Here is a 17,397-nt window from a genome sequence, read left to right on the forward strand (position 1 = left end):
CCATTGAGTAGTTTTCCGTTTAAAAGATAAAGTATGACAGGAAGTCTGCGACGTCGCAAACCGAGTTATGCAATTACCGACTTACACCGTCGATATGCGATTTTAATTTGACCAAGCATAGAAATGGACTGATATAATGAATAGGTGCGTCATTTGTAGCACTTTGCGGTTGGATGGTTTCAGTGTAAACAGACGCATAACCCTGTCATCTTCATGGCAGGGCGGAGGAATACTTCTGAGTTTTCCTCACTATCAATTGTGTTAGGATTCCCTGATGACAAAATCTTGATGAACTGGCACAAGTAAGTAACCAAGCATACACTGAATCCAACTAAAGATTGATGTTGCAATTGAGTCTCAATTATAAGAAAATAATACATCGACTATCGCAAGAATCCCATGACCACTGCATCAGTCCAGGGAAGCAGTTCCTTCAAGGTTGTGGCTGAGATGTGCAACAGCGCAGTCTATGGAAGAAGTTCCTTTAAGGTTGCGATTGAAGTGTACGAAGGGGCTTACGTTATAGAGTAATGCAATTTAGCTGCTAGGATAAAACAGTGGATATTCTGCTTAGGGCAAAGAATTAAGAGTGGCCTTGACCTGACAAAGAGGTCGCAAATTTAGGAGAGAGCCAGTGTCCAAGGGATGAGACGATCCATTGCCATTACTCTTGTCACTTGGCAGGAGATACATTAGGTTTATTGTGGCGATTCGGGAAGGATGGATACAAGATAGAATTTCTCAGATGAGAATGCTGCTTATAATTCTAATGGTATCCTCAATATTTTAAGGCAGTAATTTAAATATAAGCTCCGGACATGTGCATGTTTACCTCGCCATCGCCGGTAGCGTTTGAGGTTAGAAAATGCATGTTCACTGAAGATAGACTACAAGTACTTACCTCTTGGCCTAGGCCACTATAGGATTCGACTTCTTTATCCATTATAGACGTGCACGCCACCACATTTTTCAAAAATAGAGGGGAACGTTTAAAAACGCTCGAGGATGAAAACCAACTCCATGCCCAACGAAAACACAAGCAAAGCAAACGAACTTGAACGTAAACGAAGTTTCATCAATCATCATCATCTAGCATCAGACTGATCAGACGCAAAGCGCATGCGCAGAAGTTCCCGCGGTTTTAGTAGCGGTCTTTTCAAATTGACGGGCTTTCGTAGCGGGCTTTTTCAAATTGACGCGCTTGCACCGGTTGTTCCGCAAGCTTTTGTTAGAGAGCATTCTCTTCAGAATAAGAATTTTGAAGTTATCGCTAGAGTTTGACAACAATCCAGTAAAATTCAGTACACTAACACCTTGTCAAAAAAATTGAATTTTACTAGACGTCTCCGAAACACGCCTAGGAAATTTTGAAAATATTAACGAGAAACGTGTAACGAGATAAGTACGATACATTTTGACCAAATTCTACTAATTTTAGCTCGTTGTTTATTTGTTCAGCATTTAATATTTTTAGAGAGTAGTCCTTTTTTTTGTTGGTTCATTTTATGAAGTACACGTTAAAAAGGGGGACTTTCATTTGGAGTGGACCTCCACACAGTTTTGAGATTTGATTACCTATAGGGCCACCTAATAGATTCTAAAGTTCATCAATGCCACTGTTGTGGTTCATTTTGGCTACTGGGTGAAACAGAAAGCGGTGACCGGGTTTTCATTTTTTATCTTCTTACATCAATTGACAATTGACAATACAGTCAAGTGACCGTCAAAATCCAATTGGCTGTCACCTTCATTTTGTCTCCATTTCCGCCAGCAGATTTCAACGGTTTGATTAAAGTGTGGAACGATCAAGTACCTATAGATCGAGAAATAAATTTTAGAAATCAGAAACTGTTTTTCTAAGGATTGGCAGCAGTGACCAATAATATGTTCTTTGAGGACGCAGTAAAAATTAATGATCTGCTTATTAAATACACTTCGGTGATTAACAGTGGCGTAACGAGAAGTTTCCTACAAAGGGATCCAGTTCGGTGCAAAACTGAAAATTTTCTTAAGGGAGAGGGAAATAGCGGGTTCTTTATAGATGAAAACAGTCCATAATAATTTTTAAAAAAAGTCTAGCAAAATTTTAGGGATAATATGTTTAGATCCTCTGGCAACCCCCCCCCCCCCCCAACCCTTGACACGCCTAACTTATTATAGGGTGTCAAATCACTCAGATCCATCAATACTCATTTAGATAGTTAGAATTATCCATATTGTTACATGTGTGAGAAAAATATTGGTCCAGTTAAGTTTTTTAATCCCGCATATTTTATTACTTAATTAAAGTCAGCAGTTTATTTTTGAGACAGAGAATTATTTTGCAAAGCGAAGAACTAATTTTACTACAATATCTAAGCAATATGCACTAGGCAACTATTGAAGACGTATTATAATAATAATGAACGCAACGTATGTTGGTTTGATTGTAAAAACCAGGTTTATTATGATAATTAATTACAAACAGAAATGTTATCTTCATTTATTACTATTCAACACAAACTGTAACGAGATCAACACAATTCTGTAGCCACAGCAAGAACTTAAAGATCCCGCCGTTGTTAATTATTAGCGGGATGCGATTCAGTGGCGTGGCGAATCGCATATTGTGGCATATCGATTGTTATGCCATTTAAACCTGTAGTAAAGAATCGATTTTTAGGGTGTTCGCTGCGAACACCCTGTTTATCGATCCTTTTCCATAGGTTTAAATGGCCGATCAATCGATGTATCGCAAAGCACGCCACGCCACTGATGCGATTAAAATTTGACAGGAGGTATGAGTAAGTAGTAAACACAATTCCAGCCACTGTTGATAGAAATTCTTCTGCAATTTGATCGCATGTAACGAGAGCCTTGAATGGAAGATCGCGAGCCAAACTACCGCGTGCTGCAATTTGGTCGAGGCGGCCTTTCATTTTGAATATTCATCGTCTTTTTTTCATCCTCTTATTAGCTTCAGGTGGATATTTATAATACCTACCTTTCTTTCCTTACCAATGAATCAAGGATTGTCTTAGAGGCTAACTGGCGAGCCACCTCAAGCTTCGATCCGTGACCTGAAAATGAACCAAAAAAGATTGGAAATGAAACGTTGAAATCACGCAAAAAAAAGTCTTATTTAAATTACTATCTATCTGAAGTTGACAAATGCCCATTGTCCGTTTCGGTGTAACATATAAATCCGCTAATTTGTTTTATTTTTTTAAAGCCACAAAAATTGCGAGGATATATCTTGAATAGTTTGTGACGTTTACATGGCATTCTACATAATCGTGGAAAATGTATTTTTGTACAAATAATAAATTTATTTTCCTAGAAGCGTTGAAAGAACTAGTGTAATGTTTTTAACCGAATATTTTGAGAAAACTACACCATTTTCGTCGATAAATTTTATATATATAAAAAAAACAGGTTCATTGCAGAATTGAGGGGCTTGGAGGACAAGGCGCATAAGTGCAGTTTTTGCCACTTCGAGGAGGACGTGTTTGAAGTTTTGAAATTACACGGGTCCTTATGGCGAAAAGAAAGTTCAAACTGATTTTTTGACGCTTAAAACTTGGAATTTGGGAGTGAATTTCTTACGAAATACGTAGTAGAGAGATGAGGAGTAGTTTTACTTGAAATCATCAATACCCTAATTTTTTCAAAAACTGCTTGCAACATCCAATTAGAACTCAGTTATGACCGAATTTAAGCGTTGCAGAAAGACGGAGGAAGAGATTAATCCACAAATCGTTAGTGCCTCACCTACTCCAACGCTGTTTAAGGCCTCACACCTAACCGAGAAGAACGGCTCATTTGTCGGGCCAGTTTCGGATAAAACCGTGTAGATGGGTTCGCGCTCCTCGCCCGAATTCACGCACAGCTCATGAAGTTTCTGAACGTAGTCAAATATTTTAGTATCCAAAAGAGATCCCATTTTATTTATCCTGTAGAGAGGAAAATTGAAAGTTCTAGAATTATAAAGGATGGAAACTTAAAATTAAGTATTTTTCTCGGAATGGAGATGTTGCATGTGTGAGGAATTTGCGATTTGACTATTGCTTCTTATGTAAAAGTTCGCGAGAAACACGATGGTGTCACTGATTTTCTCTGAAATCAACTCCCAAGCTCAATAAAAAGCTCTCAAGTTGAGGCCAAAATGGAGGGGATATCCCATGCTATCATAAGAGTTCATCTCTACATCAAGACAAACTCTCTAGGCAAAGATAGGGAGCAAATACATATTAGCAGGGTTGCCGTGTTTCCAGTTTTAGAGTCCCCAAATAAAGTGGCAGCCCTGTCAATGTATTTGCTCCCTACCTTTGCATGGATAGTTGGTCTTGATGTAGAGGTGGACTCTCAGGATAGCGTGGGATATCCCCTCCATTTTGGCCTCAACTTGAGAGCTTTTTTTGAGCTTGGAAGTTGATTTCAGAGATAACCAGTGGCATCATCGTGTTTCTCGCAAACTTTTACATAAGAATCAATAGTCAAATCGCAAATTCCTCACACATGCAACATCTCCATTCTGAAATAAGTATACATGTCTGCACAAAGAGAGAAAAGTTTAATTAAAGTTTTAAAATATCAGTGTCCGAGTTCCCTCTTCAGATTTGTTTGAAAGTTGACTTTAAATTTCATACATCGATATGTACGTTACAATGATGTGGGGAAAAAAATGCCTAAATTGATTTTCTATCGTTTTTTACCACTTTTCATTCAATTTTTTTCTTATGCAAAAATCTTATGATAAAACAATGTTTAAATACTTCTATTTTCAGGACACTCTAAACCAAATACCTGAACAGTTCTAGGCACAATCGTTCGCATTTTGCGAAAAATCTTTCCACACAAATAATTATTCTTGCAGTACCTATTTTATCATATTTTTTTCTTGATTCTCTTAATGTCTAAAGATAGATATGGAACTCAAGATTGACATTGCCGTGATGCTTTTTTGCTATCGCAGTTACCCGTCCGCCGCGGCGCGGTGCCGCATACCGCGCCGCACGAAACGAAACGCGCCTTCAAACCCAACAGTGATACTTCACGCATTGCGCAATGCGTGAAGTATCACAGTTAGGTTTGTAGGCGCCGCGCCGATGCAATTGGTTAAAATTTTGTGTCTGGGTGCAAAAACATTACTTACTCTTCAACAGAGAACGGTGCTATTTGCTTTGTAAAATGATTATTTTTCTGTTTTTTCAAAATTAGCTTGATCATCTGTAATGCTGCCTCTTCCTTGGCGGTAGACTTTTTAGATCCTTTACCCTCGACTACGGACAAAAAATTGCACAATTTACTCTGATACATAAAAAAATGAGACATTTAAAGGAAAGCAATCAAAGTCCATGGAGTTTTGAAAAAATGATATTAGGAAAGTATCATATTATGTAATAACTTTAAGGAGAGTTGTTTATTAGGTAATATGCAATTCTATGCGTAAGAACAGTTACAAAAAAAAAATCAATATATACATACATACGAGTCGCTGTTATAGCGCTCTTTGGCGCTTTGCGACACCTAATCGCCACAAAGCTCGGAGAAAAATCAATATATTTCTCTTTTTAATGTACTGGAACTGAAACCTGCGCATTGGGTGTTCTAAACGGTAGAGTAATAATAACACTTATTGATTTTCTTCATCTCCACTTTCATCAACTTAACTTTCTTTCAAAATTAAAAGACACCTCAAGACACGATGATGACGGCGCAGAGATACAGCTATTCGCACTTGATGGATGTACGTGTTGCATACGCAAAAATGAAGTCCCGATGACACGAGGGGTCACTTTGCTTCTCTCCACTCTAGTCTGCTAAAATGAGGTGTCGTTCAGATTTGAGAGAAAATACAAAAAGCTAGGCTCAGGCCCAATTATTGTGCGTATCTCCTAACTGCGGCTGTGCACCTCACGTAGCCCTTGAAGCATCACAACAAATATAACAAACAACGGAACCAACACAATATGGAAGTAGAGCAAAGAAAAGGAAGTGCGTGAGTGACGGCGCAGAGATACAACTATTCGTGCTTGATGGACGACCATGTTGCATCTGTAAAATTGAAGGCGCGATGATGCGAGGCGTGAACTCGCAATTGATGTTTCGATCTATGGTGCCTACCTAAAGTTCGTGCGCACCGGTCCACAGTCGTGGATCGAGTCAATTGGAGAGGTCGGACGGAATTCGGAAACTTTAAAAGCTTCTAACTCCGTTCCTACAAAACTTTGAGGTCTCACAAGTGGTCCCATTGGTTTCCTCGTGAAATTTTCCTATTGATAGGTTTTCACATCCGAAAAACTTCGGTTCCTATATCTGAAGTACTTCAGATGTAAGAACTGAAGTTTCAGATGTGTGATCCGAACCTCGACAGCTAGACCCTGAAAACTTCAGAGATCCATATGACCTAAACTTCGGGTCCCACGCACGAAGTTTTTTTCTCCGTGCAGGTTATTTCTTCTTTATTTTACAATTTTTAATTTATTTTCCGTTTAAGGATGACTCAGTTTCGAGTCAAAACAACTCGGCTTTTAGTGTTGTGTTTTAGGTTTGTCTCTTTCCCTTGTTTTTCTCCTGTTAAACTACATTTCGAGTCTTTTCTCAGTCAGAGTCGGCAAAAAATATGTTCAACACAGTAATTCTCAAACGACGTATCTCGAAATCGAGATTGACCTTCATCTTCAAGAACACGTGTCTCGGTTTTTCGGTCTTACACTGATCCACAGGAATATCATTCAAAATGCTGATTGAGCCTTAAAAAGCATCTTATCCTTATTGTCTTCAAGATTTATTTCCCCTCTACCCTCAAAGATGAGGAATAGGTATGAACAGATGTTTTGCTTTCCTGAGAAATCTGAGGTACGTTGTTGCGAACTTTCACCGTCGAAGTACATTTTTAGTCGGTATATCTTCATTTATTAGAATGTTTCATTTACCCACCTGAAAGATTCAACACGGTGCACGAGAACGTGTGTTCCAGGGCATGACCGGTACCCTCAATATTAATATGCTTGTACGTAGGCTCCAAGTCTGTTTTTTCAAGGTGCTCTGCCAGAACCTCAACTGCCGTTTTCTATAAGAAGCAATAAAAGATACAAAAAACAAAAATTTAAGTATGCATTTGATGTGCATTATCAAGCGAAAGAATTGTATCATGAAGTGTTCCTTGAGCCCTTTTTACTATTTTTCAGTATTAAGTGATTCAGTGATTCTGAAAAAAAAACGAAGAAAGGAGAACATTTATAGAAGTTAAAACATCCGCACATTTCAGGTCAAGATATCCTTAGGGAGTTTAATTTTGTTGGTGAAATTTTTCAGCGGAAGAAAAATTAATGAAACTAATGCTAAGGGTATGATCCAGCCTATTTTATGTATTCCGCAATCTCACTTTTTGAGAAGTTATATTGAAATTTCAAAGTCCAAAACGCAATTTCAATGTCCCGCGAGTAATTTAGTGTGAGAGCCATTTTAATGAAAATTATAACAGAATATCGATCAATAATTGAGATCTTTGAAAAAGTTTTACTCTCCTCTCCCACCTCCCAATATTTTTAGTACTATATTGCATGGCTATATCGATGGCTACAGTAACAAATGCGTAACTCCATTCAACGCCTCCAAATCTCCGATTCCGTTTAATTATTTTTTCAAAGAAAACTAAAAATACAATTTCCTAGCAATTCTCTATGAGTATTTATTTTGAGTGAGAGATAAACAATTACAGAATAAGTGAGGAAAAACTACCGATTATTTTGATTTATAAAAAAATAAAACATTGATAGCAGAATAGGCTAAAATAAACACAGAATTGTAACGCTTCAGTTGGGAATAAACACTTTTTGACCTAAGCCATCGTCGGTACATAATACTTAAAATCGTGAGTATAGGTATGAACTGATTTCCAGGTTGTGGAATAATGCAAGCGCGGGGTGGCTAGACTTTCTTTGGCCACCAAAATATTTTACTTTCACTGCTGAAATAAGGGGATCAGGGCCGGATCAAGGGAGTGGCCGCATGGACCGCGGCCCATGGCGGCAAAATTAGGGGGCGGCAAATTTTGCAATTTTTTTAAATGCAGGTAAAAAAAAAATCGGATTCAGAAAAAAATTACAAACAAGAAAAGGTGACAAAATCTCTCATTTCCTGAGAGTTCATTAATTTCTAATTGTGTCGTATTTCGGTGATACAAAAGACTGCGCACCTTTAATTAGTTGAGTTAAGAGAGAAACCAAACATGTAATTTGGCCTGGATGGCGCGGCGCAAAGAGAAATTATGACGAGGACTTGAGATGAAAAGGAGAAGCCCTCGACGCGGCGGTCGGCATGTAACACATATTAGCGCCTACGAGACTGCATGAATACTTCACGCATTGCGTCAAACACAGTACGGTCAACAGCGGTCGGCGCGGCGTGAAACGCACGGTGCCTGCAAGACTCCATGAATACTTCACGCATTGCGCCAAACACAGCGTGGTCAGCGCGGCACGGCGGCGGAAGTTAAAATTATTAAACCACATTAAAATTTATGTTTATTCTTTCCCAATTTTTTGGTTCATTTCTTACAAATGAAAGGCCTTGTCACCACAGAGATAAGTTTACGGTACTGAACTTTCGCGCGAAGTTCCGTGAACTTTTGCTAGTAGTGTTGACAGGGCTTACGCAAAAAATGTGTCCAACACGAGTGAACGCGTCTTATACACCCTTCTCCCTCCGGCACGTTCACTTGATGGTTTTTATTGATGTTTCAAAATGAATGAGAGGGCGGCAAAACACAGGCGGCCCATGGGCGGCAAGTAGGTAAATCTGGCCATGAAGGGGATAAGTAGTAATATATTGATACGTATGAATGTGGTCGAATGTTTTACAGGGAATGAGAAATAACAACCTAGAAAACGGCTGGTGAATGAAAAACATTTCGAAGGCCAAAGTGCAAAATGACTTATCTCCAATCTAGTGTTTCGAAACTTCCGCTTTGATTTTATTTTTTCGAAGAAAAATAAGTCAACTATACTGCTGTTGTAAGCAAGACCGCCGTAAATCCATCAAGATTTCCCCGCGTTTTTTGGAACTTAACCTTTATAAAATAAAAACTATTTTACCCATGCACCTCAAATTTTCAGGTTAAGTTCTTGATAGTATTTTCGAAAGGATTCTGTAAAAAAATGTCCGCAGGTACACAATTTTTTTTGCTATGATACATTGTTTCCAAAAAAATTAAAATGGCGCTTACGGCGTTTTTGCATTGTACGGCAGTATAAGCTAGGCAGTATAGCGGCAGTATAGCTTGAACTCAATACAGAATATTCTGCGAATAAAGAAGACGAATCAAGAAGGTTTTAAATAAATTACGTTGACTACAGTTTTCCGAGGAAAAAATAAAGAATGACAGAAAGTTTGCATCGTCTTGAGCGAGGATACGAGGTTTCGCACTTTGGACATCGACTTGTACTTACTTCAACGTACTCGACATTGTTATTATTGACTTGTCCCGTTTCCGTTGCCTCCAATTCATTATCTACTGGAAATAAGAACTGCGACGCCGTGACTGGCACCACTGAAACAAGGTTTGATTTTTTTTCTCATAGGATTAAGTAAATGCCATTTCATTCTCAAAAGACGATGAAAAAGGATGTTCATAATATGGGGATTTTGGAATTATACACAGATGTGGTAGCTTACCCTCGATCACCACTCGAATTGTGGAATTATCTCATTCATCTCATTTTGAAATTGTTGCCTTTTGTATGTTGTAAACTGTGTTCCACTGGTTTTTCGCCATCGAAAGATTAATCACATTTAAAATAACTCTTCTTACAATGGAAAATTTCAATGCAAATTTCATCTTGTATTTTATTTTATATGATTTTTTTTAAGAAGCACCACTCGGTAGTGGAAAAACTGATCCTGAGAACCAATTTCATGTAATTCATCAACACGAAACTTTTTATTCTCACACTTTTATTCATCAAAAAAGTCATTCTACTCCTTCATCCGAATAGTAGCGCTCAAATACCTAATCCTGATAAAGGGTTGCACAAATTGCGTATTGAGAGAATTGGACCGCGTTCAACAGAAAGGAACCAAGCCACATCAGCTATTGCCAAATTTAATTGGGCAATTTAATTTTTTACATGAAAACGGTTGTGTGGATTTCCGTGCAAATTTCAGTGAAAATTCTCCATGGTACAGAGCAAATTCCCTTACATTTTCAAAGAAATCCGAACAAACGCTCTCTCGTAAAAAATTTAATTGCCCAGTTAAACTTGGCAATAGCTGAGGTTCCTTTCTGCTAAACTCGGTCCAATGGAAGGCGCTCTAGATCATTTAATTTACAGTAGTATCTTTCGTGGCGTAAAATCAGGTATTTGACCTAAGAACTGCTTAATGAACCAAGTTTGGTGGAATGAACTAGGTACCTATTTACATTGCACTGTTGTTAAAATTGTGTTTCTCATTCTCTGCTCTTAATTAAACCCAGAGCCTGGGAGAAAAAAGAACTTCCAGTTTCCTTTTATTTTTTTAAATTTTTTTTTAATCGCTTTCTTGTGGTGAAATAAAAATATTTGACATTGGAAATTTCTTGCAGAATAAAATCACAATCTGAATAATATTCTCAGTTCATCTCTCCTCAAATGAATAGATGAATTGTAATAAATGTACCTTTTTTGACGGTTTTTTCTTGACGTTTGTCTATTATTCGTTCAAATCGGTTCACCAGATCTTCAATATCTAAGTAAAAACGCCTCACCCAAGAAAACTTCCTACTTTTCCGCGTAGGTGACAGTGTACTTACGAGTGTTGTGACGTCATCTGAGTCCTCAGCTATTCGCAAAGAAAAATGTTAACATTTTTTTAGTAGATCGATTATCTGAGTTATTGAGCGATTAGCTTTCATGTTGTATCAAGTCAAGTCTAGCTGTAATGTTGCCACATCATGAAAATAGTATCTGAGATTTAAAATTGGACATATTTTCCACATAGAGGCCGTGGAATCACGCTTATCAGCAAAATCGGCAGGACAAGTCTTCGCACTTTCAGAGTATGACTGCGTGTTTTGGGACACTGAAGTTTCGGGGTGGTGAAAATTAAGGACCCAATTTTTTTTGATCGTACATTTTTTTTTACTTAACTATTTTAGACATTATTGCCACTGCTAAGATAGTCAAGAAAAGCACTGGTAATTTTAGTGCGAGGAATAGGTGGACCAGAGTAAGATAAATAGAGGTACATTTTCTTGTACGTAACAAGGTGGAGAAATGGTGCTGGGTCCACACAATTTTGCGGGGAAATCAAAGCCGAGAAATTTCAAAAATTACAATTAGAGTCAAAAATTTTTAACTTTAATGAGCATCAGTACAAAACTAAGAGGGGAGAGTGTTCAGCTCAGGCAGTTCGCATTAGAATATTAAGTTGAGGCCACGCCGAGAGATCTATAAACACACTCTCATTCCCTCTCACTAATACACTCTCCCCCTCAGTTTTGTACTGGTACTCATTAGAGTCAACATTTTTTTATTCTAATTGTAATTTTTGAAATTTCTCGGCTTTGATTTCCCCGCGAAACGGCGAGGACCCAGCACCATTTCTCCACCTTGTTACATACAGTTTCGGGCCATTTTTTAGTGTTTTTCTCGTTTTGTCGTAAGTATTCTATGCATCGGTTCTCACCCTCTTGAAACTTAAACTTATAGGCACTTAACTAAGTAACGAATGACAATTCCAATTTTAAAATTTACGGTTTTTTTCGAAATTAAAGTTGAATGGCCTATACAGCTCTTGAGCCTCTAGATTCGTGGCTTTCTCTAGCGTAAGCAGTTTTTTTATTTTGCTCATAACTTCACATCCCAACATCAGCTGCTCATCAAGGTCTTGCTCTGCTTTCAGTAACTCTGAATTGCTTTTTGATTGGCCTCCTAAAAAGAGAGGATGAAAAGTTATTTTCCTCCGTCTTCGAAAGGCGGGAAAATCTCTTTGGCAATTAAAAATGTGATTTATCCACCGTGTTTCCACTGAGTACACGATTAGGACACATTTTCAAAGCTTACTTTAATCCATATAATCATTTAGAAAATATTAAAATATAATAATGAGGAAATGTGAAACACAGACACGGACAAACAGTGGCATGGCCCAAGTAGCAGCGATCGCGATAAGCTGCAATTTGATCGGAGAATGTATCGCAATTTTATCGACGCTCACTTATTGCAATATTATCGGATAAAAAATTGCGTTTTCATCTCGTTAATTCGCAGTAAAATTTAGATTTTATCGACGGCGCATAGTGGATCGAGTTTATGGAAGAGGTCAGACAAAATTGGAAACTTTAAAAGCTTATAACTCTGTTCATACAAAACTTTGAGGTTTTAAAAGTGGTTCCATTGGTTTCCTCGTAAAATTTTCTTCCAGAAACAACCCTTAAAATTTATTATGTGACGAATTAGACATCAAAATTTGCAGTTTTAGTCAAAAATATCATGTCCGACCTCTCTGATTGACTCCATCTACTGTGCGGCGATTCATCACAATATTATCGAACGAAAAATCGTGATAAATTATCGATTTTATCGAACGTGATTCTATAGAGACATCGCGATTTTTCCGTTGAAAAGCGCGAATCGGGGAGGTCCAAACAGTGGCTTCGTCGTGGTAAAATAAGTTCCGAGTGCACCTCTTTTCCACACATCAGATCACTTCGGGGTGGTTCTTTTAAACTATGAAATCGTGGCTAAACGGTCGGTTGAAAGAATAAACAGAAGGAATTATGAGAGAGACTAACAAAAGACGACTTCGGGAGGGTTGCGTGCATCACGCAGTGCATAAGAACACGGCGCGGCTCGGGTCAGAGTTCAGGAGCGGCATTTTTTGAGGCTCGCTTTTCCCGCATTTTGAACCGCGTAATAAACTCATTTCGTCTGTCAGCGACTCTCATATTTTCACTACGATTTCTCCTAATATATAGACATCAAAACCTGTAGGTCCTCACGGCACGAATGAGAATCGGACTCGACGTGACAACTGCGACGGCCAATGCTCTGTATCCTTAAATAATCTCCTTATAAACTCAAAACAATATGCTGACATGACACCAACATCACTGTGGGCTGATTATTGAAATTAGTAGACAAAGCTACACTGAAAAAAAACTCCGGCCGTGGGAGCCGCAATTACGGGCTATACATATAGACATACCGTCCGTTCCGGGCTCAAAGGCCGAAAATTCCGGCTGCTGGAGGCATAGCTTCGATTGCTCCAGGTTCAGAGGCCGAAGCTACGGCTCCAGCAGCCGGGATTTTCGGCCTTTGAGCCCAGAACGGACGGAATGTCTATATAGCCCGTAATTGCGGCTCCCACGGCCGGAGTTTTTTTTTTCAGTGTATAGACAAAGAAGACATAGGGGGTATGAAGCGATCCTATTGGTTGAAATGTATAGTTCTTATAGACTAAGGGAGAAAATGATGGACTAGCTGTCGGATTTCTCGTGGGTTGCCGTAAGTTAGTCTATTACCTACTGCCTTTGTCCATTGCAACCACCAGCTTCCACCAATAGACTCCCTCCATATTCCTTTTGTCATCTTTGTCTATAGCTTTGTCTATCAATTTCAATAATCGACCCTCTGTGTGATATATGTCAGTTATTTATCGGTCCTTACCGTTGTAGCGGTCAGAGAATAATGGGACCGAGTTTATCAGAAAGGAACCAACCCACATCAAGTTGAAACGGAGAAAAAGAGGGTTGAAGTTATATTCCTCCATAAGACTCGATGCAGAAAGTGAACTTTAACCCCTCTTATCACAAATTAATATTTTTCTTCGAGTTGGAGTTTTTGGCAGAAGAAAATATACAACTAGAGGAACTCGAAAACAATCTTAACTCAATTTTTTCGAAAATGGGGGTTGGTTCCTTTCTGATGAACTCGGTCCAATGTGTGTAACTGAAAATCAAGCGGGCAAGCTCTGATACGTTTGCATTAGAGAAGCGCTCAGTTGTTTTCTATGTAGGCGCGTTTTTTTAAGTTTCCGTAGAAGATAAGTGAGCACCGTTGGGATGAAAGAACTCGCTCACCAAACTTCAAATGGATTGCATTTTGCAAAAAGGAACCACTAGCATTGCAATGATGCTAAGATTGTGCAACTTCATCCTTTGCAATAAAATTGCCGAAATTGTGAAAAACTATGAAATTTAGATGGTAATTTTTGTCTTAAATTTACAGTTTTTAGCGAATAAAATAGAAACTATTAAGGGATAATCGGGGTTTTCCTCCAAGACAAAAGAAGTTGCACAATCTTAGCAACATTTCAATGCTAGTGGTCCCTTTTTGCAAAATGCAATCCAGTTGTTTTCTATGTAGGCGCATTTGTTTAAGTTTCCGCAGAAGATGAGTGGGCACCGTTAGGATGAAAGAACCAACTCCAAATTATCATACACCACATTACTTCAGGTTCCGAATGTGAATTTTTTAGGAGCGGACTGCAAAAGAGCACTTTCTTAATCGTAGCTTTTCGGTGCTAAATACGATGACGTCTGTCTTAAATCCGAGTACATTCTGCAATTTTGTTTCTAGGCAGATCAAAATAAAACTACCGATTTCTCTATTGAGAATTGAGTCTACGCGTAAAATAATAGAATTTACCTGAATTGTAATTTTCGAGTCTATAAGCTTCTTGTTCAATTTTTGAAACGAAATCGTGTACTAGACGAAATGTTTGAAGCATTTCTTGCATTAACATGGCGTGGTTATCAGTGTCCAGGTGCGAAACTCGCTCTAAGCTTTTTAGCAATATATGTTCAACTTTTGGTCGAGTGTGTGTTTTATTACTTGCGTCGTCATCCAACTCCTAAAACATCACATGTATGCTTCCGTAAATTTTCCTCTCAAATCCATAAAGGAAAAAAATGATCAAAAAATGGCCATTTGAAACAGATAGCACGAGAAGTCAGTAAAATTGGACTGAGTTAAGCAGAAAGGAACCGACCCACATTTTGGAAAAAATTGAGTTATGAGTGGTTTTGAACTCAACCACTGTTCTACTATCCATCACCAAAAATTCAAAGTTTTTGTTGGAGCAAATTTTGCAGAAATTGAACTTGAAGTTTATCTTTTACATTGAGTCTTAAATGCAGGAGCCAAACGTTAAACCTCTTTTTCTCGGTTCGATCCCGATGTGGCTTGGTTCCTTTCTGTTTAACTCCGTCCAATTAATGTAGGTTTTTTATTTATATGTTTAAGACCTCTTGAGAATCACAAAAAAAAAAAAAAAAAAAAAAAAAAAAAAAAACATTTTTAGTTAAGTCGATTGCTGAATTTCAGAACTCTGTCCATGTAAAGAGACACAAGGATTTGTCATTATTTCGATTTTGTATATAATTTTGATAATGCAAAAACTTGCAAAATTGCCAATCCATTCGAGTGTTCCTTAATACAGCACACAGATACAGAACATGATAATAATTTTGCTGATAGCCGAATTTTCAAGTATGACCATAAAATAAGGTAGATAATGGGTAAATGCATGGTAGGTAAAGGCCTGTTTGTTATTTACAGTGAAAGCATCAATACTATATTACTATATTGACAAGACACGACAAAAAACGAAACAGATTAATTAAACAAGAAATGTCACTAGCGTTTAAAGATATCAACTTTTTTTTTTTTTCAATGGCACAGGAGACTAATGCATCTTAAAATATTAGAAGGGTAAGGTATATAGGATAGCAGTTTTCTGAGGCGGGCTTGTGCATGGAACTTAATAAAATAAAAAAATGGAAAAAAGGGGGAAAGTTTCGTACCTTTTCTAGTAAAAAATCCCTCCAACGGTTAAAACGCGAATGCGAAAACAGAAACTACACTCCTGTAGCTTTGATATTTGAATCTTGACTAGCTTAGGCTAAGTTAGTAACTCGCAGCACAACTAACGCAAAAAGTAGAAAGACATGCAAGCGAGTATCTCAGCATTAAACTTAGTTCATCACAATCACGATCGACGAGCATAAGATGACAAAGTTGGACTGGCTGCGAAAGTTGGTCTCAGGGGGTTGGCACGGAAGTTCATTCCACCCTTTGCGGGACACATGCACAATGATTCCCATTTGTAACATCTTGTCCTTTCACCAATACATTGAACCCGCTAGCTCTCTGAAAGTTACCCTCTAATGCCGGTCAATCCTGCCCATAATTTTCCCAGGTTTAAGTTTTCACGCAGGGAAGCTGGCATGTCTTTCCTCCCCACAGCTTGTTAATTCAGAGCGCGTGCAGGTCACGAGTGGTTTCCGGAACTATTCCTCCATTAACTCCACTCCCTTACATTTAAAAAACCCCTATCACTTTGTAGAGCACACTTCAAACTATCCAAACAAATTCGGTTGATGAGATGCGGGTAAAAGTAAAAGGTTGAAGAGACAAAATTGCACGACCTGAGGGACATTTTCCCATTCTCTGTCACGAATCATGAAACATGATTGAAAATTCACTCAGAACTTCTATGAAAATTCCTCCCTTAAAAAATCTCGGCAAAAAGAAGCTGATCGGTACAGACAACGGAGGTAGAGTTAAACGAAGTTGCATCAAATCTTTGCAGCAAAGAGTGAAGATTATATCGACGGTGTAAGTCCGCAATCACATGTCTTGCTTGCGGTGTCTGAAAATCTCCGCCTCTATGTTATTTTTTAAAGGAGAACAAATTGACATTATTCGGTTAAGCTTTTGCAGAATTTTCTTCGCACAGAGAAGAAAAATCACGGCGGTTTGAAAGAATTGCCGTTGAGTAGTTTCCCGTTTACAAAATAAAGTACGGAAAGTCTGCGAGGCCGCAAACCGCGTTGAACTACATTTTTCAATTAGGAACTATAAATTGTGCCTCAGTTTAAAACCATCGTAGGTACCATGGTACCATTAGTTTCTCTATACAGATAAGTGTTTTTACAGATGGGTCGGGAGTTATAGTTCCGAATTGCAAAATGAAGTCCAGTTATGTGATATCCGACTTACATTGCGATGTATAACATGCATCGGATCGAATGAATTCACATGATCGTAGGGACATTGAGTTTTTTAAAAAAAAAGAAAAAGAAAAATGATGCAGAAAACATCGAATTTGTCATGTAGTTAATCATAACGTACTTTGTATGAATGATAGGGAAACATTGCTCACTCTGATGAATCAGAGGAAAGAATTGTCTTTATGCGGAGAAAAGAAACTTCGGTAAGGTTCAGTCTAGGTGACTGAAGATTTCAGTTACGGGAACCGAGCGTTAGTCCACAAGGCGTATTTTAAAAATACTGATAATAAAAAAATCAAAATCAATTACGTGAGCAACAGACGCAGAACTCTCCATCGAGACGTCCATGATCCGGGTTAACTGGCGGGCTAGAAAAATGCACACCCTCGTCAGAAAATTATTTCGCACCGATATGTCTG

General features: G+C 38.2%; 2 protein-coding genes across 9 annotated transcripts in view; both read right to left on the reverse strand.

The window, feature by feature from the left end:
- Window positions 1–1,085, reverse strand: part of LOC109037390 (uncharacterized) — a 31,274-nt gene extending 30,189 nt beyond the window's left edge. For both annotated transcript variants that reach the window (XM_072300522.1, XM_019052021.2), the window contains exon 1: window positions 902–1,085. In XM_072300522.1, coding sequence (XP_072156623.1) covers window positions 902–943 — 42 coding nt within the window. In that variant the 5' untranslated portion in view covers window positions 944–1,085. The remainder of the gene's footprint in view (window positions 1–901) is intronic.
- A 1,336-nt stretch (window positions 1,086–2,421) lies between these two features.
- The window catches only part of LOC109037399 (interferon-inducible double-stranded RNA-dependent protein kinase activator A homolog), a 37,004-nt gene continuing 22,028 nt past the window's right edge, over window positions 2,422–17,397 (reverse strand). For 2 of the 7 annotated variants that reach the window (XM_019052037.2, XM_019052039.2), the window contains 8 exons: window positions 14,613–14,817; window positions 11,718–11,894; window positions 10,642–10,803; window positions 9,435–9,535; window positions 6,922–7,054; window positions 5,135–5,261; window positions 3,751–3,932; window positions 2,422–3,059 (listed from right to left, as the gene is read on the reverse strand). In XM_019052037.2, the coding sequence (XP_018907582.2) occupies window positions 2,980–3,059; window positions 3,751–3,932; window positions 5,135–5,261; window positions 6,922–7,054; window positions 9,435–9,535; window positions 10,642–10,803; window positions 11,718–11,894; window positions 14,613–14,817 (1,167 nt within the window). In that variant the 3' untranslated portion in view covers window positions 2,422–2,979. Of the gene's footprint in view, window positions 3,060–3,750; window positions 3,933–5,134; window positions 5,262–6,921; window positions 7,055–9,434; window positions 9,536–10,641; window positions 10,804–11,717; window positions 11,895–14,612; window positions 14,818–15,769; window positions 16,449–17,287; window positions 17,347–17,397 lie in introns of those variants that run through there. The other 5 variants (XM_019052035.2, XM_019052040.2, XM_019052042.2 and 2 more) reach the window with 5 other exon arrangements.

This window comes from Bemisia tabaci, chromosome 5, assembly GCF_918797505.1.
Source record: "Bemisia tabaci chromosome 5, PGI_BMITA_v3".
NCBI classification, from domain to species: domain Eukaryota; kingdom Metazoa; phylum Arthropoda; class Insecta; order Hemiptera; family Aleyrodidae; genus Bemisia; species Bemisia tabaci.